General features: G+C 27.7%; 1 protein-coding gene across 3 annotated transcripts in view; it reads left to right on the forward strand.

Annotated features, from left to right (window-relative positions):
- LOC109605661 (cortactin-binding protein 2) overlaps positions 1-19,182 on the forward strand; it is a 67,064-nt gene that overhangs the window by 10,480 nt on the left and 37,402 nt on the right. For all 3 annotated transcript variants that reach the window (XM_049962512.1, XM_049962513.1, XM_049962514.1), the window contains 3 exons: positions 4,847-5,059; positions 7,217-7,519; positions 8,200-8,508. In XM_049962512.1, the coding sequence (XP_049818469.1) occupies positions 4,847-5,059; positions 7,217-7,519; positions 8,200-8,508 (825 nt within the window). The remainder of the gene's footprint in view (positions 1-4,846; positions 5,060-7,216; positions 7,520-8,199; positions 8,509-19,182) is intronic.

Consider the following 19,182-nt stretch of genomic DNA (forward strand, 5'->3'; position numbering starts at 1 on the left):
TGAAACGGCACACGTTTCAGCAGTCTAAATGGGCGGTTTTCAGCCGATCTATCCAACTAAGGGGATGGAAGGGTGGAGGCGGGAACGGGTGTTAAATTGACGGGGTGGCGTCGGTATTTGGCCTGTACCAGGCGCGACTGTACATACTTTTTCCAACGGCCGCACTCGCTCACTCAAAACTCAACACTTTTCCAATTTTCACGCTGTTCTAATTTATATCAGGGGCGTGCGAACATGTGAGTTACGAAGTGGATGGAGTGGTCGATTTGGTTTTTACATTCGTGTTACATGAGTCATGTACAGGGTGTCCCAACTGATAATTTAATATTTATGTTTTCCGAAACTATCTTTATATTCGCTAAACATGCAAAAACTTGTGACATAATTACTGATTTTCAAATAAATTATGGTTAAGATACGTTAATAATATTTTTGGCAATGGATTTTATTATAATCATATGTATAAAAATACTATTTTAAATACTATTTTATAAATGGACGATAATATTAAATATCTCGAAATTCTCGAAATATCATCATATCTTAGTTAGAGATAATTTAACATACTATAAATAGACTATTCTCTAGTTATATTCATATATTGTAAAGAAGTATATTCTTGGAGATATTTTGAGTAATAAATAAAGTAAAATTTGTTACACTATTTTAAGAAAATTATGCTATGGACATTTAAGGTATGAAAAATACTATTTTGAATACGGACAATAATATTAAATATCTTGAAATTCACGAAATATCATCATATCTTAGTTAGAGATAATTTAATATACTATCAATAGACTATTTCTAGTTATTTTCATATATTGTAAAGAAGTATGTATATTCTTTGAGAAATTTTGAGTAATGAATACAGTAAAATTTGTTACACTTTTTTAAGAAAATTATGCTATGGACATTTAAGGTATGAAAAATACTATTTTCAATATGGATAATAATATTAAATATTTCGAAAATCACGAAATATCATCATATTTTAGTTAGAGATAATTTAACATACTATCAATAGACTATTTCTAGTTATATTCATATATTGTAATGAAGTATATTCTTTGAGATATTTTGTGTAATAAATAAAGTAGAATTTGTAATACTTTTTTAAGAAAATTATGTTATGGACATTTAAGGTATGAAAAATACTATTTTAAATACGGACAATAATATTAAATATCTCGAAATTCACGAAATATCATCATATCTTAGTTAGAGATAATTTAACATACTATAAATAGACTATTCTCTAGTTATATACATATATTGTAAAGAAGTATATTCTTTGAGATATTTTGAGTAATAAATAAAGTAAAATTTGTAATACTTTTTTAAGAAAATTATGCTATGGACATTTAAGGTATGAAAAATACTATTTTAAACATGGAAAATAATATTAAATATCTCAAAATTCATGAAATATCATCATATCTTAGTTAGAGATAATTTAATATACTATCAACTATTTCTAGTTATATTCATATATTGTAATGAAGTATATTCTTTGAGATATTTTGTGTAATAAATAAAATAGAATTTGTAATACTTTTTTAAGACAATTATGTTATGGACATTTAAGGTATGAAAAATACTATTTTAAATACGGACAATAATATTAAATAACTGGAAATTCACGAAATATCATCATATCTTAGTTAGAGATAATTTAACATACTATAAATAGACTATTCTCTAGTTATACCGTATCAAAAATGATGAGCGTGTCTACTCGCATATTGAGACGGAACATCAATACCCCTTTGTAAACAAAAAGGAAAGATATACATGCAATTATGTGGGCGGGCCGAACTGACTGGAGGGGATCATTTGGTTTTGCTGCGTTTAGCATGCGGTTCGTCTCCGCAGACGTTGTTTTTAGTATATTTTATTTAATTTTTGGGATACATTTTTATTTTGAAAAAAGTAGTTTATTTTTAGAATACTTATTTTTGTTTTTGATATACCCTCAAAAAATATTTCATTTTACAGATTGAAAAGTAAACAAAGTTACGGAATTTAAATGGAGCATCCGAAGAACTCGAACTACATCCCTACGCATACGGAGAGTTACTAAATGCATTCGCAAAGATTAATTTACATTGTGCGCCGGCGCGCACCAGCACGGCGCATTGTCTCTGAGAGTAGGGATTCTTACTACCGGGCAAAACTTTTCTCTCTTTGTCGTGCATCCATCTCTTACAACATCCAGACACGAAGAGCATTTTTCGTACGGTATACATATATTGTAAAGAAGTATATTCTTTGAGATATTTTGAGTAATAAATAAAGTAAAATTTGTAATACTTTTTTAAGAAAATTATGCTATGGACATTTAAGGTATGAAAAATACTATTTTAAACATGGAAAATAATATTAAATATCTCAAAATTCATGAAATATCATTATATCTTAGTTAGAGATAATTTAATATACTATCAATACACTATTTCTAGTTATATTCATATATTGTAATGAAGTATATTCTTTGAGATATTTTGTGTAATAAATAAAGTAGAATTTGTAATACTTTTTTAAGACAATTATGTTATGGACATTTAAGGTATGAAAAATACTATTTTAAATACGGACAATAATATTAAATATCTCGAAATTCATGAAATATCATCATATCTTAGTTAGAGATAATTTAATATACTATCAATACACTATTTCTAGTTATATTCATATAATGTAAAGAAGTATATTCTTTGAGATATTTTGAGTAATAAATAAAGTAAAATTTGTTACACTTTTTTAAGAAAATTATGCTATTGACATTTAAGGTATGAAAAATACTATTTTCAATATGGATAATAATATTAAATATCTCGAAATTCACGAAATATTATCATATTTTAGTTAGAGATAATTTAATATACTATCAATAGACTATTTCTAGTTATTTTCATATATTGTAAAGAAGTATATTCTTTGAAATACATTGAGTAATAAATAAAGTAAAATTTGTTATATTTGTTTAAGAAAATTAAACTATGGACATTTAAGGTATGAAAGATACTATTTTAAATAATATTAAATATCTGGAAATTCACGAAATATCATCATATCTTGGTTAGAGATAATTTAACATACTATAAATAGACTATTCTCTAGTTATATTCATATATTGTAAAGAAGTATATTCTTTGAGATATTTTGAGTAATAAATAAAGTAGAATTTGTAATACTTTTTTAAGAAAATTATGCTATGGACATTTAGGGTATGAAAAATACTATTTTAAATACGGACAATAATATTAAATATCTGGAAATTCTCGAAATATCATCATATCTTAGTTAGAGATAATTTAATATACTATCAATACACTATTTCTAGTTATATTCATATAATGTAAAGCAGTATATTCTTTGAGATATTTTGAGTAATAAATAAAGTAAAATTTGTTATATTTGTTTAAGAAAATTAAACTATGAACATCTAAGGTATGAAAAATACTATTTAAAATATGGACAATAATATTAAATATCTCGAAATTCATGAAATATCATCATAGATTAGTTAGAGATAATTTTATTATTCTAGTTATATTCATATATTGTAAAGAAGTATATTCTTTGAGATATTTTGAGTAATAAGTAAAGTAAAATTTGTCACACTTTTTTAAGAAAGTTATACTATGGACATTTCTAGTTATATTCATATATTGTAAAAAAGTATATTCTTTGAGATATTTTGGGTAATAAATAAAGTAAAATTTGTTACACTTTTTTAAGAAAATTAAACTTTTTCTGTCTTATCAGAAAATCTCCGTAAAGACAAAGTTCATCAATCTGTGACATCTTATGTAATACCTTAATTCTTAATTATGATTTTAATATGTATTTATTCTCAGTCGCATAAAAAATGGAACACATAAATTCAGTAATCAGATTTTATTAATTTATTTTTAGAATACAGTGTGGAGTAATAAAATCAATGAAGAATAATAGTTAATGATTAAAAATTTAGACAAAAATAATGAAAATATATCACGATCCTCCAGACTTATTGATTCACCTTGGCATTGTTCTAAGATGATAAATTTCATCCTGAGGTAATCTCATTCCATGCCACTTCTGACGTTAAAGGTTAGCCAAAATCAATGGATGCATGCTAAGTATCCTACCTAGGATGCAATTCTCGCATGAGCCCGACCATCTCAATTTTCGACAATTTTATTAATTTGAAAGGAAGGCAAAAAGACTGGATCCTACAGTAAACACTTTTTTCTTCTGTAAGTCACTTGTAGGTAATTGCACCAATCTCCTCCAGCTAAATTTCTATGGCGGCTGTCTTGACGTTCGTTTGAGGCTTGATCCCTCTCGTTCAAAACACCGATTGGCAATTTCAATAAACGGAAGTCCTGCGTCTTTCAGGCCAATAATTTGCCTTCAGTCAAGCTCACTTAGATAACGAATTTACGGGCATTCCTAGTAAGAACTTTGAAATGAAAGAATCCTTTAAAACAACAACAAACAACACAATTTTAAAAATTTAATCATCTTTTTGGTCTAGTACGAGTGAGTGTACACATCAAGTACAAATATGTGCCCTATTTTAACTGGTTAGTTATGATTCATAAATAAAGATTGAATAATTAGCATTGAAATTATTATTAATTTGACTAAAGCTGGAATTTGTTGTCAAAATTTACATTGAACTGTCTCATTTAATTGCATTGATATGTTTGAATGCTAAAATCCTTTCACTGCAGTTTAATTTATCTCGTGTTAGCCTTTAAAGACCAAATTCCTGAAGAAGCAATACATGAACTGTGCATTAACACGTCTGAAATATTGTTATCCGCCGTCATGGAACCGTGTACATTTTTTTCAGGCTGGAGTCTCAGGAACGACATCTAGGCCGATTACAAAACGAGTGGCCGAATTGCCCTCGTTACGTTATGGGCCGATTGGTGCCCGAACCACCGGAACTGGACCTCTGAGGGTTACCACGACACATTACCACGAATCGGATACGATCCCTAAGAGGTCATCTAAAAAGTCCAACATCAGTAATGATACTGGATCATTCAAGCCCGTAAGGCCGGTAAGAAAATCGCTTTTATTTCTAAAAAAATACATGATTGAGAAGTAAAACAAGTTTGCATGTTTATATTTTGGTCTACTTATTTGTAATTCATTTAAAAATAGATTAAAACTGGTGATATAAATACTGATTGAATCATTAAAATTACTTTATTGTATTATTTGGTATATTTTTAGTTATTTGGTAAATCTTAATCTTTAATATTTTATACAATCACTTGTAGAACGTTTATTTAATTTTTTATTGATACACACGATGAATGTATAACCTGAATGTTCAATTCCTTATAATTCCTAATAGAAAGAAAAAATGAGATTGGTTGAGAATCGACACTGACCCATTCTGAGCAAGGCTCACCCATAACTTATAATTGGCTAAATATCAGCGGACATGTGTTCGGAATATGAATAATAAATAAGTAGATGGTAAACAGTTTCGTGCAACCATTGTATGCTAAGTGGTACTAGTACCGTCGCAAAGTAGTAGTAGCAATTGCTGTAGGTGTAATTATGTGATTCATGATATAATGAGCCTTTTGATTGACAGGACAGATGGCAATTAATTTATATTTTCTTCTAGTTTTTTAACTGATCAGTGACAAATTGATAAAATATATTACTAGTTACGAAATTTAAGTAAAACTGTCAGTTAAACGGAACGTTTAAATTTGTTTTTGATTGCATTTGCATAAAAATGTATTTTTCAAATTATTTAAATTATTCAGAAAATTTAGTTTTTAAGATTATTGATATTCTTAAATATTTTAGAATTCATTAGAATTTTGAAGTGAAAACTTCTTTAGTCGCGTTGGGCACTTTTTGGTAGCGGAAAATCTTATGGATTCGCGTCACCGACATGCTTATAGCAGTATATATCAAACATTATGAAATTTCAAATTCAATTTTATTATTTTTTTAAATTCTTTAAATTATTCAGATTCTTTGCCTCGAGTTAATTCCTTAAAATCTTGATGTTCTAGACACTTAAATGAATGTTTAAATTTGTTTCAGAAGAAGATCCCATAAAAATATACTATATTTTTTTATTATTTAAGTTATTCATAAATTTTAGTTTTTTTAAGATTCTTGAGATTCTTAAGTATCTAAATTTTCATATCTGATTAGGCACTTAATTATCCAAAGAAAACAATATATTTGTATAATTTTTAAAATACTTATTCAAGTTATTTGGATCGAGAATTTTTATGAAGTTCATTCATACATTTATTTAGGTTAGTATTATCAATATTATTGAGATTATTTTGGATCCATTTAAGCTTTTATGTATCCAAAGAAAGCAATATTTCTTAATAGATTTTTAAGATTATTCAGATTGTTTGGATTGACTTAATTCTATATAATCTTGATGAAAATATTTAGATCTTTTAGGCAAATTACACAATTTCCAATATTATTATATTAAATATCTTAAAATTGTTTAGATTCCTTATGTTTTTTAGGTTTATTAGATATTTTGAGTTCTTAAGTTTTTAGATTTTTGAGATTCTTAAGTTATTTAATATTCTTTTGGGTCCATTTAGACTTTCAAATATCTAAACAAAATAACATACAGTACTGGCCATTTAACACTAACACTACATGGTATTGACTCATTTCCGAATATTGTTGCGATGAGTTCGTTTAAATTTGTGAAATTTGGCTATAAATGATTGGGACGGGCATGACAAAACATTGATGCTTTGGTCTTTTAACCAATCCCAATTATTTTTTATAAGGGAGTAAATTGTTTAATATATCCTTGTATATAAATTAGACTAAGGGGGGATATGCTAAAAGAATTGAAGCATTTTTAAAAAGCCAAAACTTTTCATACCTACCACTTGATGGTATTAAATATATTTTAATAAGTTGCTATAATTATGGCTACAACTGTACATAGATTTTTCGGAACATATTATATTAAGATTTCTTAAATTGTTGGAATTTTTCAGGTTAGATCCTTTATATAATATTGTTGATTTCTGAATTGTTTAATTTATCTAAATTTGTTTCCTAAATTTTTTGGTTTAATTTATGAAAAACAAATTTAAAATGTTTAAGGATACTAAAAAATTCTGTAATTGAATATTTCATTTCCCAATCAATCCACCTGCTGCTAACTTCCTGCACTGTACGACTCTCCCTGTTTCCGCTTCAGCCCCGCCGCGTGCGCTTCAGCCTCCCGTCGCCAGATGGGGACGTTACGACGCCCTCGCCGCCGGCTCTTCCGCCGCCGTCGTCGGCCGACGTTCAGCAGCCGCAGCACCGGCATCAGCGGAACCGCGACGTTGGCGTCGCCGGCGTCTGGAACATTTCGAACGGCGGCGGTGCGAGTCGCGCGTTTAGTCACAGCCATCCGTCGGATGTGGTGGTCTCACGCAGGTCCGTTAGTGCCGCGAAACTCAACGGAGAACGCGCGATCGTCGGCAACAATAACAGCGGGTCTTTGGTCACTTCCAATGTAAGTTTTCATGTTTTACTGTTGTGTTGTTATTGTGTTATGTGCTTAATTTTCGGTGTTTATAGTCCAAACCAAATAAATCTAGTGGTTAGGTAAAAATGTTTAACAAAAATTCGCATATTAATATTAAATATTAAATTTAATTATTATATAAAAGAAACAATTTATACGGTCTTTCTATAATTTTTTAATATATTTGTATTATTGTTACAGTGATTTGAGCTTAATTTAACAAAGTTTTGAGCTTATAAATACTTTAAACCCAATTAAAAGTTTTTTGCAGACAAATAAAAATTGATTTTGTCAAATGAAGCACAAATTATTTTAGTACAGATAAATATATTTTTAAAGAAATTTTAAGTAAGATAATTATATTATTATTATAGTATTGATCTTTCAGGAAATTATTAGAAACGATGGTAATTTAGAAAAAATAAATTAATTATGTATTATTTTCCAGCATATTTCAGTTTTCCGTTTTATTCATTTTGTTGTGCGAATTTTAAAATATTTAAATATTAAATTAAAGTAATTAATTAAATATTCTTATTATCAGGCTCTCTGCTGGATTAACAATCTAATTAAAAAATGAATACCATTAATAATCTTCATTTGAGTCAAACGTTAATATCTAAAGGTAAAAACTGGTATAAGTAAAATATTTCTTTTTTACTTTAAAGAAACGAAACAGCTTTCCACTGAGTCTTGGCCAGCAACGCAGGTGTGCGTCCGTGGTGGAAGTAGCGACCTCCCCAGGTGCCCGGTGCCGCGTTCATCCCACCGCCAAGTACGCTTACGGCACCCTGTCACCGACGGCCAGCGCAGCAGCGCCCCAGGGGGCGGACGCCCAGCCGCCGTCGCCGGGCGCCCACGCTCTTCTGGCGGCCGCCCGCGATTGCGAGGATGCCGTTCTCAAGGATTACTTGCGGAGGGCGACGTTGGTCGGACTGCCCGAGGAGGATCTCAATGCCGTTGATCCCAGCGGAAGGGTGAGTTCAATTAGGATTCGTCAGATGAGATTAAATATTAAGATTGGTTAATTTTTTAATGTGCCTTTTTGATTCATTAGGTTTTTCAGTTTCTATTGTTTCCTTAGACAAGTTGATTTTCGCAGATTCTTTACCACAGATTTTTCGGATTGTTTACATAAAATTTCACTCAAATTTCAATTTTGGATTGTTAAGATTAATTAAATTCTGAATATTATTTAAATACTAATTACATAATTAATTAAAATTCTTTATTTTTTAAACATCTTTAATATCTAATTATAATATAATAATTTCTTTGAATTTGTATAATGTTTTTTCCATACATTGTTAAATTCTAAATATATTTTAGATTTAGTTTTCAGAAATTCTTCACATTTTTAAAATTCTTCAATTTTTTATATTAATAAGATTCTTTAGATGAATTTTGTTGTTTCCTCAGAATTATTTCAGTGTTCTTAGATTAAGTACATAATAATTTCTTTCAATTTGTATAATTTCTCAGTTTTTTTCCATACATTGTTAAGAATTTTTAAATTCTAAACATATTTTAGATTTAGCTTCCAGAAATTCTTTACATTTTTGCAACTCTTCTCAGTTTTTTATATTTATTAAATTCTTTAGATGGATTTTGTTGTTTCCTCAGAATTATTTCAGTGTTCTTTAGTCCTTTTGACTTTTTTATTCTTTAAGTTAGTTAAAACATTTGTGGAATCTTTCAGTATACCATATTATATATAATTTACTTTTTACATATTTTTAGGGTTTTAAATTATTTTACATAAGCTTATCAATTCAATATGAAAATCAATTTGAAAGTTTCAAAGTTCAGAAAAACTTTTTAGAATTTTTAGATTCTTCAGATAACCTTGATTAACTAAATTCTTCAAATTCTTAGATTTATTTTGTCTTTTATTTCTTCATTTTTTAGTTCAGCATAGAGAAGCTATATATAAATAGTGTTGTGCTTCCTTTTGGTGCAGATATTTTTGAAATTAAAAGTACTGTTTATTAATATATACAATTATAAATATATTCTTTTAAATTTTGCTATTTTTTTAGGGTATTTTGACACATGTTTTATAATATTGTTAAGATTAAATTAATTTTACGATTTTAAATAATTTTACATGAACTGTTCATACAATTTTATATAAAAGTCGAGAGTGAATAAGTACATAATTTATTTAAACTTGTATAATTTCTCAATTTTTTCAAATTTTCTGGATTCTTTAGATACTTACCATTAAATTTTTAGAACTTTAACATTCTCTACATTGTTAAGAACCTTTTTAAATTCTAAATGTATTCCATTTCTTCTTCACATTTTTAAAATTCTTCAGTTTTTTATATTTATCAGATTCTTTAGACGGATTTTGTTGTTTCCTCACAATTATTTTAATGTCCTTTAGTCTTATGAATAAAATTTTTATTCCTTAGGCTAGTTAAAGAAATGGTAGAATCTTTCAGTATACTATATTATATATTATTTACATATTTTAAGACTTTGAAATATTTTACATAAGCTTAACAATTTAATATAAAAATCATTTTGTAAGTTACACTTAAATATAGTAAAGTAAGTTACAGGTTAAAGTTCAAAAAATCTTTTTTAGATTCTTCAGATAACCTTCATTAACTAAATTCTTCCAGATATTCTTCACATTTTTAAAATTCTTCATTTTTTATTTTAATTAAATTCTTTAGATGTATTTTGTTGTTTCCTCAGAATTATTTCAATGTTCTTCAGTCTTTTGAATTAATATTTTATTCCTTAAGTTAGTTAAAGAATTTGTAGAATCTTTCAGTATACTGTATTATACATTATTTACATATTTTTAGAGTTTTGAAATATTTTACATAAGCTTAACAATTTAATATAAAAATCATTTTGTAAGTTACAGTCAAAGTATAGTATAGAAAATCTTTTTTAGAATTTTTAAATTCTTCAGATAACCTTGATTAACTAAATTCTTCAGATTTTTTATATCTGTTTTGTCTTTTCTTTCTTGATTTCTTAGTTCCGCATAGAGAAGCTATAAATAGTGTGTGTGTTTCCTTTTAGTGTAGGTATTTTTGAAATTAAATGGACTAACTGAAGTTCCCTCCATGATTGATCTTTTTTATAACATTTTACGTGCATATTAACAAATACAACTATTTTGTTCCTACTTTAAATTTATAGGTTAAAAATGAAACTGTATATAGTTAAATTTTTTATTGTGAACTATATTTTTTGCAAATTAATGGTGGTATTAATAAAAAATTCCGATCAGCTATTCATAATATCATTGACATCGATATTTAGATTCCCGTCACACAATTTATGAATACATTAAATATAAAACATTGCAAAACAGTACATGTCAATTAATAAGCGCTACTTTCACCTTTTGTTCTGGCTGAAATAATATGTATTGCAGGAACATGTAAGCGGAGCGATACAAACACACGCCTCCGCAAATAACTCAATGGGCTAAACGAATCAACAGGTACAAATATAAACGCGGACAGATAGATTACACATTTACGGCCGCATTACATTCGTCGCATAATCTTTGAATAAACGTGAGCGGGGTACGTTTGTGTTTGCTTCTGCCTCACAATATCGAGCCGAACAAGTGTCTCATCACAAAAAGATAAAACAGCCCGGAATGTTTCATTTGATCGGTATTGAGTGTTTGGAAGTTTTAATGAATTTCCATTTATTTGGCCCTTTTTAATCTAATCTTATTTTTTTTATTTTAAATAATTTATTATTAATGAGTTTTATTAAATTAAATTTTTCAGTTTTAGTCGTCAAACTTATCAGATTTTTCAGATGTTTTAGATTCCTTCGATTGTTTATCCAATTTTTCTTTAAAATTTTAAGATTTTCTATATTTTTAAAGTCTAAATATATTTTATATTCATTAAATTTAGTTACTTTAAATTAAATTTTTAATTAGACGAATTAAAAATTATTCTATACAACACAATTTTCGAAGTTTCGTAATTCGATCTCGATACCATAGTTGTTTGGAAACTAACTAAGTTCTCTGAAAATTTGATGTAAATCGAAGTTACGAGAAAAAAGATACAGCCATTTAAAATTAGCGATTTTTGAAAAATCGATCGGTTTTGGATGGCTGTATAATAACGAAATCGAGACAATTAATGAAAAAATGGATAGATATATAGTTTTAATGAATTTCCAATTATTTGGCCCTTTTTTATCTAATCTTATTTTTTATTTTAAATAATTTATAATTAATGAATTTTATAGTATAAAATATTTTTTTATATTTTTTGATTCCTTAAATATTTCAGTTTTAAAAGTCAAACTTTTCAGATTTTTCAGATGTTCTAGATTCCTTTGATTGTTTATACAATTTTTCTTTAAAATTTTAAGATTTTCTATATTTTTTAAACTCTACATATATTTTATATTCATTAGATTTAGTTACTTTAAATTAAATTTTTATTTAGACGAATTAAAAATTATTCTATACAACACAATTTTCGAGATGTTTGAAATTTCGATACCATAGTTGTTTGGAAACATAGACTAAGAAGAAAATTTGATGCAAATCGAAGTTACGAGAAAAAAGATACAGCCATTTAAAATTAGCGATTTTTGAAAAATCGATCGGCTTTGGATGGCCATATAATAACGAAATCGAGACAATTAATGAAAAAATGGACAGATATCAACAGAATACACCTCCGCAAAAAATATCAGCAATTATTTAACCCCATACTTTGGAAGCTATAGATTCGAGAACATTTTGAAAATAGGTAAAATTTTGCTAATACAATGGTTTAGTTGGAAGCTTCCAGCTAAGCCGGAAATGAGTTTAACACTAATGTCTATGTATTATATTGAAAGTAGAGGGTTCACTGAGAAGAATGTCGTTTAAATGAAATCTCTAAGTTATATAGAAGCTGAGATACAAATTTTTGAAAATGACATAAAAATTTTTAAATTTAAAAAACTTTTAAGTATTTACATTAATAAATTTATATATTTAGATTTATTAAACAAAAAAATATAGGATAATTTAATTTCTATATTTTTAAATTTAATTAAATGTATTGGTATTAATCAATGATTTCTAATCATGTGTTATTATCACACACCTGTGACTTTATTGTGGATTTAGGAGTAGCTCAGATAAACATGGATTCAAATTCATACGATATACTTTATTAATAAATAATTATAAATAGGAAACAAACAAAAATTATTACTACTTATAAAAACTAATACTGTAAAAATGGGGTTGAACCAACCCCTACATGATTGTACCCACCGATAGTACACGTCTTCTGTCTTCACTATCTTCTTCTCACAACGTATCAACTGTCATGTTTTTATATTTTGTTTAATTAAACAACACAATACACGATTGTTTATTAAAACTTGACCCAGACGATTCATTCATTCAGCATCCGAGTCAATGTCAAACATAATGTTACTATGAACAATGATAAACATTCGGGAATGCCTTATTGCCCATATGTGACACCATTGAATCAAATCTAATCTAAATCTCGTCAAACATTTTCACTTAGAAATATTAATGAATTCTCTGCAGTAAATTACGTCAATCTGGATTATGTGAATATATTCCAGATATGTTTATTCTCAACATATTTTCATTTAAAAATGTGTTACAGTTCTGCTGCTGTCATAAAATAATTTACTAAATAGTCTTATGGTAAATAATCATGATATATTCTGTAGTTAGTGAAAACGAGTTGGAAACTTGAATAATGGTGTGTCGCACTGAAAGTGTGTACGGTAGTATCATTAAAATGTACGAACGTGTCAAAATAATCGTTCTCTCCTTCCCGATCGTATTGATTTTAATAAAATAGGTCAATCAGATAAGTTATTTGTTTGCATTAACAACAATACTACTGGTAATTTGTCAAATGATTGTAACAAAAAAATACCAACTAAATACCCTTCAATTAAGTAAATTATATCTGTTTACAACGTATTCCAACAATATGGGCAAGTTTCCATAATTTCCTCCGAACCGAGGTAAAATTCTTTTAATATTTCCACTCCAATCGAACAAACTAATTTCGCCAATAATTAAAAAACTGATTTGCGGCAAATTAACGAGCTTTATTTAATTACAAACTGGGCCAATTTACCACCCCTGCGATAAACGTTCGACCGCAACGCAGGAAATGGCACGTAATCACGTAATGAAATCAAAACTTAATACTTTTCCAGCTGCGTTCTTTTATTGGCCGTCCTTAGTTTCGTTAACCTTTGCACCACGACAAGATTAAATGTTTAAATGGTGTTGATACTAACGTATTTACGTGACGAGTTACTTGTAAGCCCTTAAATGCAATACAATAAAGTTAATCGACGATAATTGGCTATTCAGAATAGTAATGAAATAAGTTGATTTCTTTGTAAGTACTTGGGAACATTTCGTTTTTTCTCCTGGAAGAGATCTGCTTATCAAGGCTAAGCTAAGGCACCCAAAATAAATAAAATACGAGAAATTCTTATTTCCTACTGGAAGATTAGAAAAAAAATTATTGAAAATAGGGGATTAAAAGTAAACAAACATTAACTAATTCCTAAAATATCTATAAAATAATGGTAGAATATTTTTATTCCTTTTTAAGTTCACTAATTTATCAATTTCTTATGCATATTAATCCTCTCATTTGATATATGTACCTACCAAGACAACTCCAAATCATAGCTAGACACTAAAAGGTTAAAATACATAAATAATTAATAAATCAAATTGTGATTTAAGATCTGTCACAATCTAAAATTGATTTTATAATTTGTGACTTCCATAAGTCATCTTAATGTAGTAATATCCAATTACTATTGTCAATTCGGTGGTGTCATTTTAGTTAAGCATGAGCAATTAAGGTACCCCAATAAATTTATTTTCTGGTCGTAAACCTAAATAGTTTATGTTCCTCGACTGTAACTGTTTAATTGACACACTTTACTTGATTTACAACCTCAGTATAATATTTACTAAATTAGTTAGGTAATTAAATTCATGAAAACTACGATTGTTTTATTAGTTATCATAACGTGGCCAAAAATAAGTTTACAAGATATTTTTAGAACTAGTAATAAAATTTTGGCATGACCTCTTTTAAAATATTTAAACAATTTCACTATTATACGTAGACCATCAGTGACATTTAAAAATTTAATTGGAGCTCTTTGAAAGTAATTTTGAGTTATTTTATTTGGATTAATTTACTTTTACGTTAATAGGGTTGACATTTTATAATTCTGGTTAACGTTTGGGAATATATTCGGTAAACATTTTGAAACGAACATTCCAGGAAAATGTCAGAGGTGATCCGGGGTACTGAAAACAATTTTTCTAATAATAACATGCACTTAAAACTTTCTTATGGACGTATCAAAAATATCGTTTAATAATCTACTGATTATTTTGTCTAAAATCATCAGTAGTGTAACATTTAATATAAAAACACCTCCGTATAATTTTTGTTTATGATTCAATTTTAATGAAAGATAACTCAAAAGGTAGACAAAAGACTAGAAGAGCTATAGAGTCTGTTTTCGTAATCATTCTAACCAGAGTATACTATAATAATTTTTAGGCTATTGAAAAAATGAAAAAATAACTAATGTTGCTGTTCTCAGATATTTCAGCTATGGTTTAGCTGTACAGAATAAATAAATAAACTAAAGAATATTAGTAATTTACCAATAATTTATGATGAAATTTGGATGATAATTTCAATAAAGAACTTTTTTTTTTAGTTGTCTGATCAATTTTACCCCTTTTGTGCAATAAATATTGTAGTATACTTAGGTTGAAGTGAATTTTACGAACTAGATTAAATACATATAAGAATAAATAAAAAATATTTTCAAAATGTTTTATTATTACCAGCAATTTTATTTGAATATTTACTTACTTTTATATATTTAATAGACATAAAAATAAACATATTATATTTAACATGAGCACTTACTGTTATTTTCGGAGGTGATTCGTAACAGTGTGATATGGAATTTCTTTAGAGAGACTCATGGAATTGCTCATATTAAACCGACAATCTATAAATGCACAACGACACTTGATTATTCAGATTTCGTTTTTGTGACCCCACTGCCCCATCTCACTGAGAGAGACGCATTGGCCCTCCCATTCACCAGACAGTAAACACTTGAAATTTGAGACCACCATTTTGAAAATTTGGAAAAAATTCAAAGAAAGATAACTTTGTGTATGTCAAGTAGGGTGGAAGCTGTTTGAAGGGTAAGGGGGACCAACCATGTTTTAATGCAGATGTTAATTATGTTTTATTAATTTCTCGACAAATTTGGTGATATTAGTTTATTAATTTATGCAAGATATTGTTTATTAAAACTTATTTTGATAATATATTTGTTGTATGGAAAACTATGGGTTACATAGATTTTTTAATGTCTAACTTTTGAGCTACATTTATTCAAATAAAGTTTTAAATAAATAAATTGAAGGACACTTTCATTTTTAAGGGGCCATACTGTATAAACAAGAAAATTTAGTCTTAGGATGTTTAAACGATGCTTTATAAATAAAAGTTTTCTCCTTTTTATGCCTATTATAGATATTTAAATTAAGTTAATATGCTTTTTCAACTATTTTAATTATTAAAAATGCTTCGGATATTCAGATATGGTAATGTTATACTGCTGAGCGACTTTGGCTAATCTGCTAAGGCTGCTTACCTTATATATTGTTTATTAAAACTTATTTTGAAGAAGAAATTTGTTGTATAGAAAACATTGGGTTTCATAGAAATTTTTAATGTCATTTTTAAGAACATTTCCATTTTTAATGGGCCATACTGTATAAACAAGGGAATTTGTCTTAGCATGTTTATACGACGCTTTATAAATAAAAAAAAGCTCTATTTACCAGTTTTCCCCCTTTTATGCCTATTATTGATATTTAATTAAGATAATATGCTTTTTCAACTATTTTAATTATTAAAAATGTTTCGGATATTTTGTTAGGTAGGTATTTGTGCTTCTCAGAAAGGTTCACATTGAAACAGTATATGATATGTATTATTGCTGAACGACTTTGACTAATTTTATATATTAGAGGCTGCTTACCTTATGCATTGTTGATTAAAACATATTTTGATAATATATTTGTTGCATAGAAAACTATGGGATAAATAGATATTTTATTGTCTAACCTTTTGAGCTACACTTATTTAAATATATAAATTAAAGAGTACATACTCTATAAACAAGTAAATGTAATCATAGGATGTTTTAAGGGTTTGTCTAGTTTTGTTTAAATAAACAATAAACTAAGTAATTGTGCATTGTTTATCTACTCAAAATGACATGTTTGGTCCATATGATTATTAAAATTACACAGTAGACTTAAAATAATGCTTCCATTGCATGTGACATTTTACAATAATAACATAGAGTTAACTGATTTTATTTTAGAAAATGCAGTTTGCAATTAATATTAATCTGGTTTTTACATGCAATTTTATTATTTTTAGTTTTTAAATTATATAAAAATATTATACTAGAATACATATGCAATAAAAATGAACTCTAAAGTATTTTGTTTTGGAACAGAGGTACCAGTATACACATTGAACATTTTCTTATCTATATTTTATATTTTTGAAGCACTCTGCATTTACGTAAAACATCAAAACGTTTATTTTTACTTTCACTTCTGACGGATACTCTATTTATAAAGAAAAAAATTTAAAATCATCACTCACTTTTACATAATACAATCAACTCAATCAAAGTGATTTTTGTTAATTTTAATTATATATTAACAAGTTACTCACACATTTTTTCATTAATTTTAAGAATTTTAAACGTATAAGAACTGTAAATTGATACGTCTTAGTTAAATTTATTAAATATATGTAATAATAATAATAATAATAATAATTTAATGTAAATATAAATTATAAACTACTTTAAACTAGCTATCATCATATCCCACACATTTTCGATTGGAGAAAGGTCTGAAGATCTGGGTGGCCAAGGCAGTAAATTCACATGTGAAGCTTCCAGAAAGTAATGTGTTCCTCGCAATGTGAGGACGAGCATTATCTTGCTGAAAAATTAGTCCGAGATCTCTTCTTACGTAAAGATGAAAATAAGGCTCCAAAACGTCATCCACATATCGCGACCAACGAAAACTGAAGGTGACCTGCTGCCAGAACCTCTTGCTCTACCTCTTCTGCCATATTCACTCGATGACTGCCAACTACGTATTACAATACTCATATTTCTGTTCAAAGAACAAAAACTGACAATACATTTCCCGATTGATTTCAAATTTTAATCATTTCTTATTTCAATAGGTACCTATTTATTTGTAAACCAAAGGCTATGAGACGATAAACATACCGAATCGGCCCCAGAAAGAGATCGGGCTCATAATTTCAGGGAATCTTAGTATTAATAAGATACTTCGATAGTGCGAGTTTCAGGTCTTTTATCTATAACCGCTTCTGAGTAAATCGAAAATACTGAAAATTCGGAAAAATTAATTTTCTCAGCGCTGTGTGAATCGATTGATCTAGATGCCGGATATGTTTTGGGGAACGATGGTAGCTTTTCGGAAAAAAAATGAGAGCTATATCGGCTCACAAGGACCTTAAAAAAATGAGTTTATTTTCTTAATTTCAATTTTTAACCATCTTACGATTACGACACAATTATGAAACTATTTTTTTTGAATTCCTCGTCCAATTTCCGATGAATATATGAGCTTTTGGAATTTTTAAAAACAGTACGCCATATTGAAAAAAAAAGTAAAATCCATTTTTTTTGCCGAAAAATTGGGTTTTTTAATAATTTTACTCTTGAACTGATATGATACGGAACTTGCTTGATTACTGAGTTAGTGAAAACAACAGAAAAAAATTAGATGCACTCATATCAAAATATTTTTTTTTATTTAATATTTTTAACATCGATATTTAATGACGACTAGTCCCATTCGGAATGAAAATTCTTTTTTAAATAAAGCATTGCATACGGGCATCTTGAGGAACAACTACTAGATTTGGATTAGAAACAGAACATACACAACAATATCTGTGAGTTGCAACAGTTCTCTTAATTTGAACATTCTTCTGTATCATCATCACATACAACATCTAAATTGAATGATGAATCACCAGTGCTTGACTCATCTTCCACCGATGTTTCCTGATCCTCATCTTCAAGTTTCGTTTTCTTATATTTTTTAACACGACAATTAGAACACAGAACATCACCGACTGCAATTGGACACTCAAAAGCAGCTGAGAACTCTTCAGCATCTTCATCAGATTTTATATATTTTAGAGTTGTTGGTGTTTTTTTTAAGAATTTTAAACGAATGCAACACTTGGAATAATTAGTTTTAGATGTTGACATATTTTCACTTAAATAATAATATAGTCAAATAAAAATAATTATTAAATGTAGATAAAAATACAGCCAATACTTCTTTGGAATGTTAACAGTCAATAATTTTAAAGTTATCTACAGATAAAGAAAAAAAAACAGTGTTACCTGTTTTGAGTTACAGTTCCATCTTATAGTCGTTAAATTAATTAAATATCGATATAATAGATATATATATACTGATTTTATTATTACAGTGATTAATAAAGTTTATAATAGTAATTAAG

The sequence above is a fragment of the Aethina tumida genome, chromosome 2 (assembly GCF_024364675.1).
Source record: "Aethina tumida isolate Nest 87 chromosome 2, icAetTumi1.1, whole genome shotgun sequence".
Lineage (NCBI taxonomy): Eukaryota > Metazoa > Arthropoda > Insecta > Coleoptera > Nitidulidae > Aethina > Aethina tumida.